Source organism: Ornithodoros turicata, chromosome 10, assembly GCF_037126465.1.
Source record: "Ornithodoros turicata isolate Travis chromosome 10, ASM3712646v1, whole genome shotgun sequence".
Lineage (NCBI taxonomy): Eukaryota > Metazoa > Arthropoda > Arachnida > Ixodida > Argasidae > Ornithodoros > Ornithodoros turicata.
The window spans coordinates 25,106,023-25,126,700 of NC_088210.1; the positions used below are offsets into that span (position 1 = coordinate 25,106,023).

A 20,678-nucleotide genomic window follows, 5' to 3' on the forward strand; every position below is an offset into this window, starting at 1 on the left:
CTTTGTTGTGAACGTAAAAAATTATTGTTCTGGCTTGTACTTTAATGTACCATTAATTTTATGACTGTTTTTGTTCATACGCTGATTTTAAAAAGGCGTCTTGTGTGCGCAGCTTGCTTCAGCTTTTTGCGTCGCTGCGGAGTGCTATTAGCTTACAGTTGACGGTCCAAAATGCTTTGAAGCATGTTTAGTAATGAAATCAAGTGGTGTTACTTTGGTATTGGTTGTGTGTTTTGTGTTCTCCATTTTCTGGGACTTTTGACGACTTACACGTTGTTCGGCTGCGCAGTTGCTGCAAGTGTGGTGCACTATTATTTCTACAAACGCAACGAAAACTTTCGCCACCGATTATCTGTGCTAGGCTTAGTGAAGCATGACAAACGTGAACGAAAAGTTAATTCACATGCTTCACAAAACTGTGTTGATACAGACAGTTGGAAAGGTGTTGCTGAGCGCCCCGTGCGAACTGTTGATACATCACATAGTCCCGGGCATTTCAGCTTATCCGACAATTTTATAACCCGTAGACGCTCGTTGTCTGCTAGCTGGAATCGTGAGGGTTCTGCTTTCACAAATTCGTTATCTTTTGTTAATAAAGCTATTGTTGAACAACAACGCAAGCATACATTTGGCTCACGCAGCCCAAGGCAAGTGTTGTATTCATTGAGCTCTCCATTTGTACTTGTTTAGTAACTGAGAAGCCCGCCAGAATTTAGCGTGCCGATTTCCGGGTCATTGGACGACTAGTCTGCGGGTTATTGGCGCAACTGCGCTGTCATAAGAGCTTATTGTCATATTCTCCGTGTGTTGAGGTTCATTGTTATCAGTATAGAATTATCATGGAAAGTGTTTCGTGTAGATTGTATCTTTACGCATTTTGGTATAATTTCAGAAAAAGCAGCCTGGATTGGGAACCAGCATTTCATAAGCGCTATCCTGTGCAGCAAGAAAAGTATGCCGTTGGTAAATACCCAGCGGTGTGTCTCTCCAGATCACCCTTACCAACTGCAAAACTGTTTGGTGAGCAAGATGGGACAACACCAGTGAGAGTCAAAATACTGCCGCTCTCTTCGTCACCGAAGCAGCGCGTTATATTTAGGTAAGCTAATTAGTTTACTGTTTGAACTGTGTCAAGTAATTTACATTCTTCAGCCCCCAGATGGTGGAGAACAATGAGGCCAGCAAACAGGATCCATGTTCTACAGAAGCGGTTCTAAGGGCATTGAAAGAACGAAGGTGTGCACACAAGGAATGATGACATAGAAGATAGCTTAATTTTTCGTTTTCATTTCGTCACTTGTATTCACTTGTGTGACTCATTTACCCTTTCATACCTACTTTCTTTCCCTTACCCTTTTCTTATTCACGGAAACGCAGAAAGCGAGCGGCTGTGTCAAGCCAAGACGATGTCGATAAAGGGGAAGCCACTAAGCGTCAGAGGAAAGAGAATACTTTGCCACCAGCCTCTGCACTGCCCACTCCTACGTACTGCCCTGCTTCAATGCCGTCCTTCGGCGGAACGATGCGCAGCAGGGCTTCAGAAAAGAGACCATGCAACTCGATGCATGAGAGTCCTGGAGACGGACCCAAACGTGTCCGCAACAATGCCATCTTCAGCTCTTTCTGCTCCAGTCGAAGTCTTTTAGAGGTGACTGCATTTGTTCAGCTGACGTGGTTCGTTGACTTTTCCCTGTGCCGCTGCGGTCTAAAGTCGCCGTCTTTGGAATCCCGCCTAATTGTCATTACAATCTATGTGTATGTGACGTGGAAGGTTCATTAAACTAATTTGGCTAGTTTCGAGAAGTATTTTTGGCACAATGTGCACTGTCCTATCATCCATATGTCTGGCAACATTCTCCTTTCTGTCCCCTTACTAAAGTAGCTGTCAGTCTTCACATGTAAAAATGGAGAGGAGCGCAGAGTGTTGCTAGGAGTCACACACAAGAGCCCATTGTGACGTTAAATAATCTTGGAGAATCTGAAACTGTGTAGTCTTGCGAGTAATTTCGAAAATTCCTCGAAGCGTGTAATGTTGACTGACGGTATTTATAGTTTGTGTGCCCGGACTTGTAGCGACATTGATTTATAGTGTGAAACAAAATGAGTAGTACTTATTTTTAGTCCAGAGTGGCTTTTTTAAAAGTTCACTTTATGAAGTACAGAAATAGTCAGGCTTTCCGTGTATGTGATTAGTTTGTGTCGAGGTATATTTTTTAATTTTATTTACGGAGGTCTTCCGTAGTAGGCTATCTGAGTGTGTCTCTCTTCTCAAAATTAGAAGGCTGGACAGACTCACAAGAGGAAGGCATCTTCATCCGAGACACCCCCACAGATGAAAATTACAAAGAAGGATGATAGGTATGATGGAATTTTGCAGAATATTACTGGTATGCCCATATCAGCATGTTAATCATCTGCATCCCTTACTCTCAATAGGACAACACCTTTAAGTGCAGGGAGTCAGGAAGCAGGATCTGTGATAGAGGTGTGTAACGTTCACTTTGTTGCACAACTGTATTTTTAATAGTTTATCGACATAATTGCATTGGTAGGAAAAAACTACTGCGTATTCCGTGCAAGAACAAAAGGATGAAGAGATTGCGTCTCCCCATTGCGAGGCTGCAAGGCGGAGTGCCACATCACTCAAGAGAGAATTTCTCCCTTCGGATCAGAGTGTCCGGAAAAAGGTGAGCTCGTGTCACTTTGTTGCTTGCATGCGGCAGCCATGAAACTAGAGAGAGCTATGGCACTGTCAGGTTCTTCATTTGTAGCCAGTTTTGCGGGTTATTGTAATATGCCACATTTGTCTGACATGACTCATGAAAGAAACTATCCAGAACGGATTTATATTTAAAAGGTAAAACACTTACAAATGTGGAACTTAACCCCGGGTCCCATAACACGTTACAAGCGACAGCGACAAATTCGATTTTGGGCCACCACTCAAGCGACGGGGAAGCTCTGTCACGGCTACAAAATCTTGCTTCTACTCCCCGTAGATATTTGTCGCTTGTCGCCAGTGACAGTTGCCAAGCCAGTGTTCGAATCCGCTAGATTTGACTGTATGTAGCTGGAGCAAATGATAAAGCATAGAGATGTGGGTGGCAAGTCAATTTTGTTAGTGAGATTTCGAACTTGTAGGTGGAGAGTAGCCATTTGAATCTGTGGTTATCGCGTGTGACCAAAATCTATTGCACATTGTGTGGAAACAACTGCAGCGCCACCACATACGCATATATCATAGCAAAATTACGGTAGTGTAAATTTCTGTCTGTGTTTATTGTCGCGGCATTTCAATCGAAATTTCGTTTTATTTGAGACAGGTATGCCGAATCATCAATCGAAAAGTTGGAATTTTTCTCTCGCAAATATATTTTTGCCGCTAGCTGCTGCCGCCTTGCAAATGGATCGGATAGCTGCACCCACGACAGCGACAGACTCCGTAGTGTGTTGCGTTTTACGGGATCCCACCTTTAGTCACAACCGTAGTAGTGCGCATTTGAAACTACACACTTACAGTAGCACTGTTTCCAGTACCTCAAACTTTTTGTTTTGTCTTCTTTGCGAGCTGCAAAGAGCTGTTCCACCACATTCATTTGAATCTCCCGAACATCCTGAAACCCATTCTCTTTCGACTGCATTTTTATTTGCTCAATTTTTTTATAACAGAGGCGATTTCCTTCTGCGACTTTCCTGTTACTGAAAATCAAAACGCAGTTGAAAGGAAAAAGATTTCAGGATGTTTGGGAAATTCAAATGAATGTGACGAGACAATTTTTTCCGGTTTTTAAAGAGATTTTTTTAAGAAATGGGCCGTTCAAATAATGGAAACAGCACTGGGCTTAGTGTGTGGTTTCCAAAGTTTCAAATTTGTAAGTATTCCACTTTTTGAAATATAACTCCATTCTGGACACTTCTGGATCTGTCCTCGTATATGTGAGGAGAGCTTCTTATACTGGACTCAAGTAACATAAAATGACGTACTAACTTCCACATATCTCCATGCAGAAACTCGTGTTTCCGGAGCACGTGGCCACGATGCAGGAGCATGAGCAAGACTGCCTACTGGAGAAGCAGCGGCTGAACCTAATGCTGGGAAGCATCAGTGATCTGTACCAGAGCTGTACTAGTAAGTAACGCGGACTCTTTGTGTTGTTGATATAACACGTTGAAGAGACAGTGTCCAAAGAAGACACGACATGGACAGAGTGCTTTGTCACGTCGTCTTTGCACTCGTCATGCTTGTTTCTTCAGTAAGTGATGCCACTTTAGGTGAAGCTTCAACAGCCCAGTTTTGATTCAAATTTCTGATACCTGCCATTTCTCAAATGTGTCCAGAGCCAGACACTGCATCAGTGCCTCAAGTGGCCCAGAACACAACACAATCCACAACACAAGCTTCAACGAACGTTAGCAGCACACTTGCAACGTCCCAGCCTGTTACACAAGGGGCATTGACTACGAGCGCGGCACCCACCATTCTGTCAACATCGACTCAAGTAACAGAAGCCTCGAAGAAGTCACCGACCGTGTCATTTGGAGTCCCCACCAGCGGATCTACGAGTCCACAGCCGTCAACCGAGGCTCAGTTCCCGTTAATGAATACGAGCACGCCGTGTGTCACAGTGCCAAAAATGTCAGCACCAGCCACTGCTCCACAAAGCACCTCGCTGCAAATGCAAACACCGTGTACCAAGACAGGACTGACTGCCTTGCACGACGGCACATTTGTAGCGACTGCAGCCAGCACAGCATCAGGACCGAGCGCCACTGCCATCACGTATACGAGTCCAGCACTGCTTCCATTCTCCCTCGCACCAGTAACAGCGCCACCTGCTACGACGTCGTCGAAAAGTGGAGTGTTACCCCCAACAGTAGGACTGCCATCACCTCTGGCTCCTCCAAAGACAGCAGATACCCCCACCAGAAGTGTCGGAGGTCTTTCAAAGAGCACTCCTTTTGCATTTGGCAGCACTTCTGTGACAAGCTCTCCTTTCACATTTGGTGCTCAAGTAGCGACAAGTTCACATTCTCAGCCAACGGTCGGACTTGTTCCAGGAGCAGCAAATTCGTTCTGTGCTACACAAGCTACAAGTCCCGCAACAACTACACAGTCGCAAGGATTTGCCTTCAGCGCCCCATCAAGGACTCCCTTTGTTCTTAGTTCCAGTGCAGTCAATGTAAAAAGTCCACAAATGTCTGCAGGATCATCCCTACTGACGCCTACCTCATCAGTGTTAGGAATTTCTCGAGCACCTCCCACTTCTGTACCTTCAGCGACGCAAGGTGGTGTCAAGTTCACACCTGCCGCTTCGGGTGGATTTAGCTTCGCTACCACACCAGGACCCCATCAGGCAACCTCATCTATCGTCACCAATGGTGTCAACGGCATTGGATCCACTACTGCACCTACGGCACCAGTGTTCAAATTCGGTGGTGTAAACACCAGCAATGCCCCAGCAAGTGCTACCTTCAACTTTTCAGCGCAACAAAATTCAACGCCGTTTGCACCGAAACAAAATGTTATCCAAGGTAAGTGTGCGATAGCATGTTGAAGGGGATTTTAATAGGCTCTTTGTTAAACTTGATACCATCAATGCAAGAGCTTGAGATGATAAGTGCGTACTTGCTGTCAAACATAGCTAATCGGTGGAGTAACTTAAACCAGATGATCCCTACCCCAGAATGAGTTCCGAATTGCAATCGCGTAATTAGTAGCAATCCATACACGTGTCTGAATATTAGATGTAACAGTAAACTGTGTCAAGCACATTTGATATTACGTGTGGTGCTTGTCATTGTAGCTTGCGAGTAATTTATGCTTGACCAATACGTATACGCATCTTCAACTGTGAACCATTTAAGGACAACAAAAAAACTATCCCGACATCACTCAATTTGGTCCATAGTACCCAATCACCCTCGCAAAATCCAGGAAAGGCATTTAACCAAAAAAAAAGTGACATATCGAATATTGCATTGCAGGTTCAAACCCTGGTGGGCCAGTTTTGAACAACTCCTTGTTCTCCATCGGATCGGTCACCCGTAGTGAGCGCCCCATGGCAACACCAAGAAGCAGGCGCAGCATGCGGAAGTGAATCCCCCCCAGACACATGTACATAGCTCATCCGCTTAGGTTGTCACATCACCAGCTTTTACGTCTCACGTGGACAAGAATGTGATTGATCATGAATGGCCACATTGTTACCTCTTTTGGAATTTTATACGCAACCTTGAGCTTGTAAATGACATTTTATGAATAGTAAACAGAAATAAAGATGACATCAGTGTATCAAAAGCAGTTTATATTCAACTCTTTGTTCAAATCTCTCTGTACAGATAAAAATGATGGTAACAGGACTGCCAGATCTTGTACATATTTACAGTGGTGAAGATACCTTCCTTGGCCAGATGCAAGTATGCTGTTAACAGAAGATTTGTATCTTGATTAAGATCACTTTGCAACAGAATCAATCACAATGCTCTGAATGTAGCCCATTTTGTGGCTGTACACAGTAGCATGAAGTCAGACACTAAAACACAAGGCCCTATGCATGACGTTAGTTCCGACAGGGCTCGGCTTACAATGTGTACTGGTAACTTCTGACACCCAGTATGCTTTATGAAGCATGTGCATTGTTTAGACCAGATTTCTTTTGAATGAGGTTGTTGCGAGGACATGGCCCTTTAGACACTTGTAAGTAGCCCCTAGAGGAGCTAAAAGAATTGTGTACTCCAGATAATGGGTTACACAAAGTTCATCACGTACCTAACAGTCCTGCAGATAAGTTTGGCACATATAGTGAACCCTTGTTGAATGCATGCACTTCTGACCAGGTTATTCTAAGCGTACTAGTAAAGGAAAAAGGACATGACAGATATCTCGTGCTGCCAGCTGAGGGGCGTGAAAGGCTGCACTCTAAAAATAGAACTTCACCGCACAACATTCTTTGCGCCAACCATTGCTCCTAACGACACAATTATCACTCCCGACTTGAGGGGAGAGTGGAGCGTACGCCTCCCATTTTCAACAAATCAAGAACAAAGAACGAGGTAAGACTAAGGCTGGAGCTGTGTGTGCATGCACCTGAGCTATTTTCATCAGCAAAGCAAGCAAACACTAGTGTAACATTGGCCTCTTAAAGGGACGATCGCATCCGTTCCAGTAGATTTTGAAACTATAGTGTCACTCAATTCCTCGCGAACCACTCGTCACGGTACCGAAAATCCGGTGTGAAATACTGGTGTAGTTTCACTGTTATTCGACGGAATGCATGACAAGAGCAGACGACGGATATAGAAAGTATACCGGAACTCCGTCTCTGGAAAAATGAGAAAACGGCATTCTGTAACCGGCCAATGACGGCACGCCTTTGAGAAAAGGAATGCTGCAGCCGTGCGGGAGTCTGGACGGCACCTTTCCCCCTCTGCGCGCCACCCTCTCACTTCTTTGCTTACGGAGTGACGTCACACCGCTGTAGATTCTGGCATTCTTTAAAATTAGTCTAGTTAAAATCCAAGCACTTTTGGAACGGAAAAAAAAGTAAAGAAAAACTGTTTGCCGATGCCGAACACAGTGGTATCACTTTCATTGATGGGTTTTCCGGTTGCGACCATCCCTTTAAGCCTTAGCCAAACTGGAGGACGAAATCCCTCGCGTACCTTCACCGACGAGACGTGGTCACGCTTCTGTGATGCGTTTCGCGGGAACGCTCCTTCTTTGCTTTGGATGAGTGATGGTGATGGTGGTGGTGATTGTGAGTGGTGGGAGACTTGTGGCCCCCTGATTGTCCCTTGTGAGAACTGCTCTTCTTTGAGGAATGTCGGCGAGAGGGAGAGCGGCTCCTGGAGCGCCCGGTAGAACTGCTACGCTTGCGCTTGTGCGAATTGTGACGTTTTCCGCTAGAGGTTTCCTTTCGACGCTCTCGAGACCTAGACCTGTGAATACACTATCGTGTTGCGGTCAATCAAACATCGCAAACACAGACATCTAGCATCTATGCCATGAGGACTTGGTAGCTGAAGTGCAATATCGGACTGAAGAAACTTTGCAAACTGTGCAGGAAATGTTGCAAACTATTTTGCATCCTGCAAAATCTTTGCGTAAAACAGACACCATTAATGTCTCGCTCTATGGTGCTGGGCCCTGTGGACATTCCACATTCATGAAGCCTGCAGAAACGAAGCATGAAAAAGGATCATGGATGAGCTTCTTCTAAGCTAGCTACTCTAAGCTGGTAAGGAACCATTGCCAAAGGAAATGTCCTGTTCACGTCGGCCCAGATGTCTCCTTTACGCTTTAAGGGCGGATCCCATAACCCGCAACAAGCGACAAATTCAGCGGCGGCACCTGGGCTCTCGCGACAAAAAACGGTGTTGCAGCTACAAAATCCTGCATCCGCTCCCCCGTAGATGCTTGTCGCCAGTCATCGTTGCCCGGCGCATGCCCAAAACTCGCTAGATTTTACGGTATGTAGCTGGAGCGAACGACAAAGCATAGAGATGCGGGGAAAACAGCGTAGACTGGGTGGCGAGTCAACTTCGTTATAATGAAATTTCGAGATTGTAGGGGAAAAGCAGCCATCTGAATCGATGTTATCGCATATGGCCAAAATCTATAGCACATTGTGTGGAAACGGATAGAACTGCAGCGCCACCACAGACACACGTATCGTAACAAACTTACGGTAGTGTAAATTTCTCTGTGTTTATCTTTCTATGGCGTTTCAGCCAAAATTTTATGTTGTTTTTGACAGATATGCCGCATAATCAATTGAAAAATACGAATTTTTCTCTCGCCAATGTTGGCTTGTCGCCTCGCGAATGGATGGGGAGGCTGCTCCCGCGACAGCATCTGTAGCGTGTCGCTTGTTATGGGATCCGCCCTTTAAGGTTTTTTTTTTGTGTGTGTGTCAACTCCTCATACGAGAGAACATAGAATTCTCAGTGACGTGTGCACTTGCATGGCATATGTGAGGAACAAAAAAAAAAAAAAGAAATCCCATGCAATGAAAGTACCGTGGAATTTTATCATGTAACCTAATAGTAGTAGATGGAGCAGATAAACATGGAAGGGCGAACACAACACCCGCCTCACAATGGCCGGATACATAGTTCAGCCGTCATTGCGCAGCTGACAGATTTTTGTCTTTCACAGAAGTTGATGGGCTGCTACAAACCTCGACGGTGAAGTTGCAGTGAGCTGGGGCTCCTTGTACCCCCTGGGAGGAGTCTTCCCTCCAGCTTTGGTGACGAGTGGACTAAGCGCACCACCATTGCTCGAAGAGCTAGAGCCACGTCCGTGTCGGTGCTCCTTCTTGCGAGGCGATGAAGGACTTCCCTTGTGCTTGTTCCCTCCCAATGCACTGGGGATGTGGTTAGATGTGGCTCGGTCCACCCTGGAAAGCACCTTACATTCTTAGCACAGCTGTTTGCCGCTCAAAAATGTAACCTAAGACTACCCCCGACTTCAGGGTGCATGATTTTGGAAAAAAAAAAAGGAAACAGAGATTGGGAGGCAGTATAACAGTTGGAAACGATGCACGATACAATTTATTCATCACCACTTTCTTCGCTGCTGTTTTCTTTGTCGCGCATGACAACGCACGACGAATGTAAGACGACCCCGACATTTTAACACATGATTTTGAAAAAGAAAAAGGCTTATATACGAGAAAATACGGTATGCACTGTATGTGCAACAAAGTGGCAAAACAGGTTGTACTGAATTGGAAATGCTTGTCACTGCCTAACAAAATCGTATCCATTCAGCACAAAGTGGGGTGACCACAGCCTCAGACTCCATTCTGCATGGTCCTATGACCATGACCATATCAGGAAACCAGAGGTGTTCTCTTTCTTACCTTGGGCTACGCTCAGCTGCAGCTTTGATATCTTCTTTTTTCTTAGAAGCGTCATTGAGTGGAGACTGCCTCGGGGAATCTGAAAATTGTAATACAAATGTACCAAAGTGTCACCTTTATTGCGCACTCGGAAGTAGCTCAGCGCCTGCGGCATGTCCACGATGCACTTACTATTCCTAGAGCTTGGCGAAAAACTAGTTCCATTGCCTAGCACCGGTGTGTTGGTCCCAGAGATCCCCTTGGCCTTTAACTTTGCTTCAATGTAAGCTTTCTTCAGCTCTTCCACTTTTTTCTCCAATGCATCAGCGTCAGGCTGTAAAACCAACCCGCATTTATTAAAAAAAACAACAAAAAAACATGTAGCTAGAGAGGTTTCTAGAATACAGAACGTCGACTGCAAGAAATATTTTTTGTTTGGAAAAGACCTACTCGTTTACGAGTGTAGATGCTGAGGATGTGCTTGCAGCTGTCCAGAATGTCTTCCTCGCTCACTCCAAAAACAGAGAACCAGGCTGGACTACTGGGCAGTGGTATCTGTGATAGAAGTTGCTTTAGCAAGCGATGCAAGTGCAACGCACTCGTGTAAAAAAAAAAAGAAAAAACGTTCTACCTTAAGCAGCCGCGCACTGAGATAGATACAGGTACAAGCTATCGTCTCTGGACTATGACGAACAAAGATATCCGTTCTTAAGCTGTCATTCATGTAGTTCCTGCAAGAAGGCAGAGGGTATATAAATGTAGACACGAAATTTTCTCGAGGCCGCGATTTAAATATCCTACAGCACGTCACTTCATACGTGTGCACTGAGAAGGTACTCTTACAACTTTCGAGGACGTATTAGGAAATCCACCGAGCCACTTTGAAGGAGGCAAAGGAAAAAAAAGGTAGCTAGTCACCCACCTTTCCTCAGGGACTGACACAGAGATACAGACATCACGAGAGGCACAGACAGACGCTGACATCAGCTTCCGCCTGTCTGAGTGCAGTGCACCGCCCACCCGAACGACGACGACGAGCCAACTGTCCCTTGCCGTTCGTTGCAAGTCAACACAACCACTTTCTCAGCGCTCCTTGATGCAAAAACTGAAACACCCAACTCCCATCACTCAGCGAAAGAATGTTCCGGATTCCACAGTCTCACTTTCTCTCTCCCTCTTTTTTTTCCGTTTTGTGGAAGGGAACTAAGAGAGAAGGAGTTCATTCCTACCTAGCAGCAACAGGAAAGAGACAAGATGCCCTTCCCGTCGTTGCGTCGGCATGCCATCCAGTCTCTGTTGAGGCACAAGCAGTTGTACAGTCTGTTCGAAGAGTTCTAGAGCAGTCCACTTGAGTCAGGGGAGGAGTAACAGCAGGTGTGCAACTTGTAAAAGAAACATCACGCAACACACACATGGTCCAGGTCCGTATGTGACCACTACTCCGCTTGTTGCATCTTCTGTACTTAGCAGTGAGGTCCCTCCAGAATAAGGCGTGTTCTTCATGTTAATGCCACATGGTGCACAACAGAGGCACCTTAATTTTTAATGGAAAGCAGAGCTCTTCCATCGAATTCTGCAGAGACCTCCAATGTAATAAAGGATCTCGTGCTGCCACAGTTCTTGAACCAGAGATAACAATGCTCAATACAATCTACTGTGCACAATAATAAAAAAAAACTAGCGAAGATATGTGCTCACTGCGATCCTAATTAAAATTTTGCTACTTCTGAGAACAAAGCACATGAAACTAAAATACTTGTGTAATTCAAAATCGGCGTACGCCTAGTAAAGAATACATAGTTGGTAGGGCTGTGCAAATTGTAATTTTGAACCCTAAGCGAGTAAGGGCATAACTGAGTTAAACACACACAAAGCATCTTACAGACATACTGCATGTACACATGGTATGTGAATATGGACCTCTGTATGAAGCAGCACTCACCCCCCTAGTGTTTTTGGACTTCGGAGTGCAGTTTCAGTACTATTCCAATATGTTCCGTTTGGAAGACACATCGCTTCAATCCAAATATAGAAAATTCCAAGGCTAATTCGCCATTATAATTGAATATGCAATTTACTCTCGTACGTATTTAAGAAATCTGAATATTCACAACCTTAGTGGTTAGCCATGCTTCGTCTAATCTTCTTCCGCAGATATGTAACCATGTTCCTCAAAAAAAGAAAAAAAGCTACGTGGTGCAGCCACCACCTTAGCCTATTACCCATCATGCTTTACAAGGTAATGCAGTAAACACAAGCACTTCACGCACTTCTAAAAAAACAACAACCCATGAGCCAGGCATGTCAAGGTTGCCAGCACTGCCTCCATCCACCCAATGGGAAGGGGTCAACAGCGGTGCACCAGCCAATGGCAAGAAGCCCTGGAGACGGGGGGCGGCAGGTGTGGTCTCCCTGTGGTGGGGTCGTGCCCCATGGCCGTGAGGGTGGCTCGGTGGAGTGGTATTGCACCTACTTACCCTCTTTCTCTGCTCACCTAAGCTCTGTTAGGTGAAAATCCAGAAGTGTTTGCATTAATGCAAGTCCCACGGCTGCCCGCCAAGTCGCTGGCATAAGTGTTACACACTGACACATTCAAGCAGGTGCAAATGCATAGTATCTGACAACATTTGGGCGTTCAAAACAATAGGGCTGTTGCACTACACTTTTCAGAATAACGTCCACCCAGCCTTCACGCCTGCATTCGACTTCAAACAAAATTCCAAAGTATAGCCCGTACATAGTGTGCGTCATTTCTCAATATGTTCACAAAATGTAAAAAAGGAATGTACAAAAGTTCCAGAGACACATTGACACAAGTCCTCTGCAAAAGCAGCACACAAAGACGCATCCTAACATTCAAACCTATTTTAGTGCACAGTTTACAGAACAGTGCCTAACTTCTGTGACACTCAATTTGGAATACTTAACACCCTGTGTACAAACAGAACATGTACTGTATGATTCAGTACAACAGCCCTATTAAAATCGCAAATGCCATTCTCGATAATGATTTCTGATTGACATCACAATTTCAATTCCTTTATGGAGAAAAAATATGTACGAAAACCCTAAGCAAGGAAGCCACACACATGCATATTTGGCTCGTATTCTACTGAAAAGCCAATGTTCTGCACAGCAAGTAGGTACAAGAAAGAGTGTGATATGCCTTTGGCAATGAATTGTGACAAACCAAAGCGAAAGTATGCATCAGGGCAGTAACTTAGGAACTTAATCACACACACGACCTCCCCTATATCTGGAAATGGTATTCACCCAACTGATATCAGAAGTAAGGCACCTTCTCAGCACAACATACACCGTGAAATGTGCACCTTTTGATCGCTGCAAACTCTGCAGAACTTATCACAACCAACAGCGAATACCAGCTGAGTATGCACCCCATGTTCCTGAAAGCTCGAGTGTTGAAGTGGTTGTAACTTTTCTGCTGGATTGTCATTGATAAGCAGAGCCCTTCCTCGATCCGAAGATGCACAGCCCACAGTTGTACACACAATGTTTCGTCAAGAGATGGCAAAGTGATGCTTACCAGGATGTCTGCATCAGATTTGTATTCTTCTCACATTCCAAAACTTGCAATAGAGTCACAATGATCTGAAATATCGGAAGGCACGTTCTAGTACAGAGAACACAAAGTGGTGACAGACAGCAACGAAACTGTCAGTCACACCCAGAGGAGCCTCGGGACTTCTTCGGGAACCCTGCTGGACTCACTGAGAATGTGCATACTCGTTAAGTTATGTGACGGCAGCAGGAAGCCCCCATAGTGTACGTAAAGACCCACTGCTCGACTAGCAGGGGGACACTGCAGTGCCCATGTGGTGACTTTTGTTAGACGGAAGTCAAGCCACATGTATAGCAAGGAAACTTGCTAAAGTTCCACTTGCAAGTTCTCCATCGAGATGTACAACAACACTCAACGCAATGACCAAGAGCAAATGACTGCCTTACTTTGTGAGGGTGCTTCACGTGGACGCAAAATCCAAGCTCCTTCAGCACTCTCCTTTCAGCTTTAATAACCTGGTTCTTGAGATTAATGTAATTTTGATCGAGGATAAGCGGTTGAATTGTCCTAGAGGAATAAACGATAGAACATCATGTTACTTTTTTCTTTTTTTTTGCAAGCTGTGATATGTTAAGACACTTTCAAAAAAAAATATTTCACGGAATGACTTACTTTCGGCCTCTAACTTGCTTGATGTGGTGAAACACATTGATCACATCACGGATGCGCCTCGGAGCCTCTTCAATTTTAGATGCCAAAGTAACGCAAGCCATTGCCACAATCTACGACGCAAAAATTTAAAAGGTATTTACTTGCTGAAAAACTGACTACAGCTGCCATAGCAGCTGAATATGCATCACTAACAAATTTTAACAAGAAAGGGAATAAGTTAACACAGTGCTGTAACAAGATTTCCAAAAACTGACATCATATAACAGTCAACTTTTCAGCCTTTCATCATTCCTGCATCCAGGTTTCATAGACTACAGGTGCACTGATATAACAAATGCATGGTATATATGTATTCTGAAACAGTGCAGGTGGTTACTCTTGTAGGTCCTTCGCAAAACATTACCGGACAGGTGCTGCTACGTTTCAGGGACACAAGCGACATGTTCGTCGGAGTCGTAGGTCAGGTATGAACACCCCCCACATGCAAGTCAGATGATAGATACTCTCCTAATCAATTAACCCTTAACCAACCTACTGTTTCTGTGGCCATACTGTGATAAGCGTTCGACTGGCAGGCACCAAGGGAAGCAATATTCTACTTATTATAGGAACTGATACACACACTTAAAAAAAATAAAGATGAGATGGTGGTGAATGCATATGGCACAAAGCGATTCACAAAGAATGCCGCAGATAAATAGTGCCGCACCACCTTGTTTTTCTTGTTTTTGTGTGTCTCTGTTCAATGTTGAACATGTGCAAGTGAACATTCCCTTGTCGCCCTGTAGTAACTGTTCATTGGAGCCAAGCCACTGAAATGGGGTATTGGGTAGAAATGACTAGGACAGCACATGCAAGTTCTCAGAAGCTGGGTGTACCCTGACGTCACCTTGGCAAGATTTTATATAACAAATTTCTGGCATGCAAGTTTAGTTCAAATTTCAGTGTGTCACAAACTAACAGCGTTCTCAGTGTACGATGTCCCAATGAACGACAGGGATTTGCTTCCAAGTTAGAGAATGGCTCACCTCCATGCTGTGCCTCACGAATGACTTGGAAAAGTAAAACCTTTGAAAAAGCACCTGTCCTGTTGCCATAGCAACCTGAAAGGAAAATATGAAGTGGTTTGCTGGCTTTCGTTTTTCCTTCAGCAGCAACGGGCGCACAAAGCAGAGAACGGTTACGCAGTCAACTGCTGGCTTTTAACAGGCCACAGCACGAAAAGACTTCCCATTAAAAGACTTTAAAAGTAACGCTTGTGGACCTGTGCCTAGGCGAACACAAGTCCCCTATCTGCCAATGACAATAATAAGTGCTTCGGTTTTGTGAAACTGGGAAATCAGTGAAATTTATTGACAGACCTGAATATTTTGCTACTAATTTCCGTAATTCCACCAAGGCTGCAATTACACTCAAGTAGCAGATTGAGCAGAATACAATGTATTTCCCTGTCCACACACATTATAAGAGTAGTATGACATTGCACCATCAGAAACAATACACAATGAGCCAACATTTCCTGACATTCCAGCGGCCTTCACGTTTTATCAGGCTACGCTTAGGCTTAGCACAACACCACACCGTCCTCTCGTTCATTTACCAAATTGATTTTGGAGACGTCTGTGCTTGGTTATTTAATCTCTATAATGAGCAATAGAACGCTTATATACTATCCTATCATATAGTATTTCATCTGCGTGTAAAATTACTAACCTGGGGAAGTCGTAGAAGTATGCCGGACGTTTGAATGAGCTCACATCCTAGTATCCTGAGGTTTGTCTCTGTTTCACTGTCCAAACCATCCAAACCTGATGGCGTTGAAGACAACTTCTCTTGAGGTAAGATACAATTCTCTAACAACAAAATAACTTTTCCATGCTTTGGCTTTACAGGTTCAGCGTTGTTTGATGCGTTTACAACAGCCATCTTCCCTGCGGTGAGGAGGACAAGGCAGCGAGGAACTGGGAAGAAGCGAACAATAGCGAAATGTATCAATGCGCTTCTTCCTCCGTCACTGTGCGACCTGGGCGAGCGATTCTTAGATATATTTTAATTATAAACGGAGAGTTAATCACATAAAATAAGTAATAACATCTCCATTAACTGACAAACTAGTGTCTTTTCGAATAAATTGCTGCTGCGAAAATGTCGCGAAATTATTTTTTGCACCGCGCCTTCATTCGTTTGACGGGTGGGTGCTTAGGACTTCCTTCAAGTAAAAACGTCATGTATACGTTTTTTGCGCATGCGTGCTACACACGACAAATACTGAATTTCGCGTTCTCGTTATTGCAATATTTTAATATATTTCAATTGCAAATTTCGATTTAAAAAAAAAAGAAAGGGCAACAGAAGACCCAAACACTTCCTCTCTGCATAATCCTGTTAAACGGTTAAACTTGCCCCACATGACGCATGCTCCAAGCGCGTAGCGCGTCACTGTAGTCCTGGCAACGCCAGCACACCATGCTGGTGAAGTTCTTAGCGATCGCGTTCTTTTATTCGCTAGGATAGCTTTAGCCGTGCTTTTGTGTTCTTGCTGCACGTGAATTTATATTTGGTGTCATATTCCTGCTCCGGTTCACAATCTTGTAACATTCTTCGCTCTTGATTTCAAATTCCTTGCATGCCATGGCAACAAGAACGTCAACAGAACGTAGTACGGGCTGCTGATGTGATCACGATCATTGTCATATTTGTCTGAACTGTCAGGTATCCAGTACAATGTATTCGTGAAGTTGTGTGTGTCGTTTAGGGGACTCTAGCAGCTTCGTTGGACAAGTATCACACCGATTGCCTGTCGTTCTAATCAAACCTTTGATCGAATGGAACCAATATGTCATTTTTACATTAGCGTGATAGTCGCATGTTTAATCGAAGTGACTGGCGGTATTCCTGTTCGCAGTAATGCAACGGAGACTCTAAAGGTGCTAACACAGCAAGTTTCTAAAGAATTAAAAATAGACTACAATCACAGCAAGTATGCTGGTATTAAACCCAACCAGCTGACAGCTGAATTGATAAAGCCTCCAGACCACTTGGAAGGGCTTCCCATGGAAAGAGATGGCAAGCTAAATAAGCAATACAGGAACGAAGTGTTCTTAGGAACGAAGGCTTCAGAAGTAAACCATGGAGACAAGGATGAAACGCTTCTGAGAGAAGTTTTTAGGAAGTATGTTACAGTTTTCTGTTATCTTCCAGTAGAAGCATTTGACACACGTTTTTCTGTTGAATGCACAGGGTTGATACAAACAACGACGGGTACATGAGCACGTTAGAACTCCAAAGGTGGATAGCAGAGAAAGTAAAGGAGCACTACAGTCGAGCTGTTCAAGATAACTTCTGGATATTTTCAGCACTAGACAAAAATCATGATGGTGATTACTTCTTGCTTTGTAAAAATCAGTCATGCATGCATATACATGAAACGATGTATTTATAATCCTGAACCAGCTGCACACAGACATAAACACCCTTGGCGCATAGTGCCTTAAACACATAAACGTTATCAGCCTAATCTCGACTGGCAGGAAAAGGCTAGAAATTCACTATATTGCAATTGCAAGTCTGCTATGGTGTCTGTGTTTAAATAACTTCTCTAGTATCATAAGTATGCAGGACTACTAACATGTTTGCGGAGCCAGCATCATGCCCAAAATTTGTTTGAATTTTCAAGGACGAGTTTCATGGAACGAGTATCACGTCAACTTCATGCTCGAGCAAGGCTTCGATGAAAAATATGCAAAGGATCACCCAGAAGACCACAAGATGCTAGATAGGAAATGTAAGAGTGCATGGCACATAACCCTTGCATTCACATTGTATAGGATGGTGTTGTTGCCTATTTTCAGTGAAAGAGAAAATCCTGCTCGACAAAGCAGCTTGGTACGAAGCCGCAAACTCTGACCCCGATGCACTCAACATTGACGAGTTTCTCACATTCCGACATCCTGAGCACAGTCACGTGTCACTCATGGGCATGGTGAACGATATCATCTCTAACCTCGGTATGTTAGCATGTTTTGTTCTTGATTTTTGTTTATTTCCCGGAACAGTGCGGCAACCCGGGCCCTAAACAGATGACAGTGGCTGCTGCAAATCAAATATGCATTTGAGACAATTGGAGCCCTAGGGGATGATCATTCTCAGCTGGCATAATAGGAACCCCTGAAACCTGCATAGTCCGCAACATCCGCCTCCAGAAAATGAGGGGGGGGGGGGGCATGCTTGCCTGCCCCCGGAACCACTTTGCCTCCTCGAAAAAAACCTGGCAATGCCCATGAAAATCACTAAAGCCCCAGTGCTGGGACAAATCAAATAAAGGTAGGCACAACACAGAACAACAACAACAACAACCTTATTTCAGGATGATGGGCATATATATACAGGAGGATGGGAAAGGTAGGCACAACACAGAGGGCTGTGAATGTCTGTCTATCGCCGGGGTTTTAGCGATTTTATCGTGTTGTACCAACCCGCCCAAGTTTCATCGTTGATTCAAATACACAGTTATTACAGCAGGAATGTGGAATAAAAAACTGTAGTGAGAAACGTGACTGATATCATGAGCTTCTAGGTACATAAAGCAAACAGGAAGCTCGATAATAATCATCATTTTCCCCTTTAGATGACAATGGAGATGAACACCTCTCCGAGAAGGAGTTTGCCCAGCTTACACCTGACGAAACAAGTAAACGTACCAAGGACGACTGGAAGCGTGAACGGATTGCAGAGTTCAGAGATCACATCGACCTCAACCATGATGGGAAAGCGAGCCGACAAGAACTCTTGGTTCGTTCGTCATATTCATATGAAGCGTACATGTTTCCATTTACTAATGCTGATTGCAGATGTACAACGACCCTGAAAATCCGGTGCATGCAAAGAGGGAAGCTAAAGAACTTGTCTTTGAAGCTGATTCAAATGGTGATGGCTTACTAAGCCTGGAAGAAGTTCTAGCAAAAAAGGAAGTCTTCCTCGGAAGCAAGATGGTCAATACTGCAAGAAATATCCACGATGAGTTCTGACAGAATGCCTTGTGGCTAGCCAGGGCAGGGTAGGGAAAGAACAGTATTAGCACTCCTGGCTGTGCTTCTTACGGTTTGTTTGAAAACGGACAAATGCGGCAATATGTATGGCAGTACAGGCCCATGCGTGTTGAGGATACTCCTTTTTCTTTAATTCTTTCTACTGCGGTTTGTGCCATTACATTTTTTTTTTTCACTTGTTTTTTTTTTTTTTTATAAATTGTCATGAGTATGGTTTTGCATTCCATTTTTATTCTTTAGAGACAGATCTTATTTATATTTGTGATGTGTATTTCTTTTATATATTTCTGGGTTTCTGATGTCCTGACCCCCTCAATATCTGCCATGACCGACAGATACAATCGATCTCAGGCTGAGTATGTAGCATGCTGTCCCAGACCAGATCCCCCTCAGAAATGCCCTGGATTCGCCGCTGCAGGTACCATAGGAAATGTGAAGCAGAGTTTTGGGCACTTCAAAACCGAAATGTTGGTACGATGTGGAACAAGGTGTGTGTGCATGTAAGACAGGAATTGGGAGTTAGTGGAATCAGGGGAAGTACGAATGATGTATGTAAAAAACATATACATCAGAGTAGTCAGGTAAGAGCCAAGTATCTATGGATAAAGAACCAGTTGGTGTTGTCCCAATTCTTTTGAATAGACACGAGAGAACGGAAATCTAATTGCAGGAAAACTATCTCTTACAGGATCACTCAGAAACCTGATGCCTGATGCTAACATACTTGCGTTAACCTACTTAAGCTGAAGAATCTCAGTCATTTGTTGTCAATGACGTCACAATTTTTTATTTTTCTACAAGTGAGTTCTGATTATAACGGTGAATCCAATAACAGGAACAAACAGTAAAACCAATGGTAGCTGTACGTACAAGAAATGCTGAACTTTCCTAATTTTGCTCAGAGTAGTGAAGCGCGAGACGTGAGACTTAGACATGACATATGTAGTTTGAGACCTGTAAGACATGTAGCATCCAAATTTGTAGTTATACCCATGTCAAGTAATTAACTTTGCTGAAATATGGAAGCAGCAATGAAGTGTACCGTTGAACTGCTTAGAGTGGAGGCTTCTGAGTGAACCTTAAAAAAAATATCTTTCACACAACCACCCAACAAGCATTTTAGAGCAAAAATATTTTCGATCAAAGTACAAGATATGTGCAGGAATCCAGATTTACATCATTATTACTTTTTTTTGTGTTGTCAGAAGAAACAATGGTTCTCTCTGTTCCTGTATAATATTGAAATTTTGCAATGGAATTGCAACACACTTTCTGCTCTTGTTGACCACCTTTGGATCAGCAATGGCGATTCAGCAATAAATATCTAGCATTTTATCCAGTTCTTGTATATTTTTTGCATATTGTATATTCTTTCAATACATATATTTAATATTCCTGTTACTTCAAAGATATTAGAAATGTACAAGGTTTAGAATGAGAGCCAAATAATGTTCAGATTGTGCAAGCTGCAACAAGTTTGAAACTGCAAGCAGTTGCAGATTGCAGGAAGAACATCAAGACCGCTTTCATGGCCTTCTCTAGTTGACACAAGTGGACTTCCTCGGAAAACATCTGTCAGCTTTGCACAGCATT

At 43.8% G+C, this 20,678-nt stretch overlaps 3 protein-coding genes across 3 annotated transcripts; 2 read left to right on the forward strand and 1 right to left on the reverse strand.

Annotated features, from left to right (window-relative positions):
• The first annotated feature begins 132 nt into the window (after positions 1-132).
• Positions 133-6,301, forward strand: LOC135371199 (mucin-2-like). Its single transcript, XM_064605258.1, has 10 exons — positions 133-647; positions 893-1,099; positions 1,153-1,236; positions 1,378-1,648; positions 2,279-2,358; positions 2,437-2,485; positions 2,553-2,687; positions 4,009-4,129; positions 4,339-5,532; positions 5,986-6,301. The coding sequence occupies exons 1-10, from the start codon at positions 184-186 to the stop codon at positions 6,096-6,098; spliced, it is 2,718 nt and encodes a 905-aa protein (XP_064461328.1). The 5' UTR covers positions 133-183; the 3' UTR covers positions 6,099-6,301.
• LOC135371203 (cyclin-L1-like) lies at positions 6,285-16,005 on the reverse strand. Its single transcript, XM_064605262.1, has 12 exons — positions 15,751-16,005; positions 15,066-15,140; positions 14,038-14,147; positions 13,812-13,932; positions 13,390-13,454; positions 10,474-10,573; positions 10,293-10,397; positions 10,035-10,176; positions 9,864-9,942; positions 9,180-9,398; positions 7,663-7,938; positions 6,285-6,422 (listed from the first exon to the last, which is right to left on the reverse strand). The coding sequence occupies exons 1-11, from the start codon at positions 15,961-15,963 to the stop codon at positions 7,665-7,667; spliced, it is 1,503 nt and encodes a 500-aa protein (XP_064461332.1). The 5' UTR covers positions 15,964-16,005; the 3' UTR covers positions 6,285-6,422; positions 7,663-7,664.
• Positions 16,006-16,483: 478 nt separating this feature from the next.
• LOC135371207 (45 kDa calcium-binding protein-like) lies at positions 16,484-20,435 on the forward strand. The gene is made up of 6 exons (XM_064605267.1): positions 16,484-17,209; positions 17,278-17,414; positions 17,714-17,821; positions 17,889-18,044; positions 18,665-18,828; positions 18,888-20,435. The coding sequence occupies exons 1-6, from the start codon at positions 16,863-16,865 to the stop codon at positions 19,062-19,064; spliced, it is 1,089 nt and encodes a 362-aa protein (XP_064461337.1). The 5' UTR covers positions 16,484-16,862; the 3' UTR covers positions 19,065-20,435.
• The last annotated feature ends 243 nt before the right edge of the window (positions 20,436-20,678 follow it).

Excerpts from the sequence above, each read along its gene's own strand:
- LOC135371199 (XM_064605258.1), top strand. The coding sequence starts at position 184 with ATGTTTAGTAATGAAATCAAGTGGTGTTACTTTGGTATTGGTTGTGTG. Across the intron at positions 1,649-2,278 it reads CCAGTCGAAGTCTTTTAGAG|AAGGCTGGACAGACTCACAA; the intron begins GTGACTGCATTT and ends TCTCAAAATTAG. Across the intron at positions 5,533-5,985 it reads GAAACAAAATGTTATCCAAG|GTTCAAACCCTGGTGGGCCA; the intron begins GTAAGTGTGCGA and ends ATTGCATTGCAG.
- LOC135371203 (XM_064605262.1), bottom strand. The coding sequence starts at position 15,963 with ATGGCTGTTGTAAACGCATCAAACAACGCTGAACCTGTAAAGCCAAAG. Across the intron at positions 10,574-13,389 it reads AATCTGATGCAGACATCCTG|GAACTACATGAATGACAGCT; the intron begins GTAAGCATCACT and ends GCCTTCTTGCAG. Across the intron at positions 7,939-9,179 it reads ACTGCAACTTCACCGTCGAG|GTCTAGGTCTCGAGAGCGTC; the intron begins GTTTGTAGCAGC and ends GTGTATTCACAG.
- LOC135371207 (XM_064605267.1), top strand. The coding sequence starts at position 16,863 with ATGGAACCAATATGTCATTTTTACATTAGCGTGATAGTCGCATGTTTA. Across the intron at positions 17,822-17,888 it reads CAAGATGCTAGATAGGAAAT|TGAAAGAGAAAATCCTGCTC; the intron begins GTAAGAGTGCAT and ends GCCTATTTTCAG. Across the intron at positions 18,045-18,664 it reads CGATATCATCTCTAACCTCG|ATGACAATGGAGATGAACAC; the intron begins GTATGTTAGCAT and ends TTTCCCCTTTAG.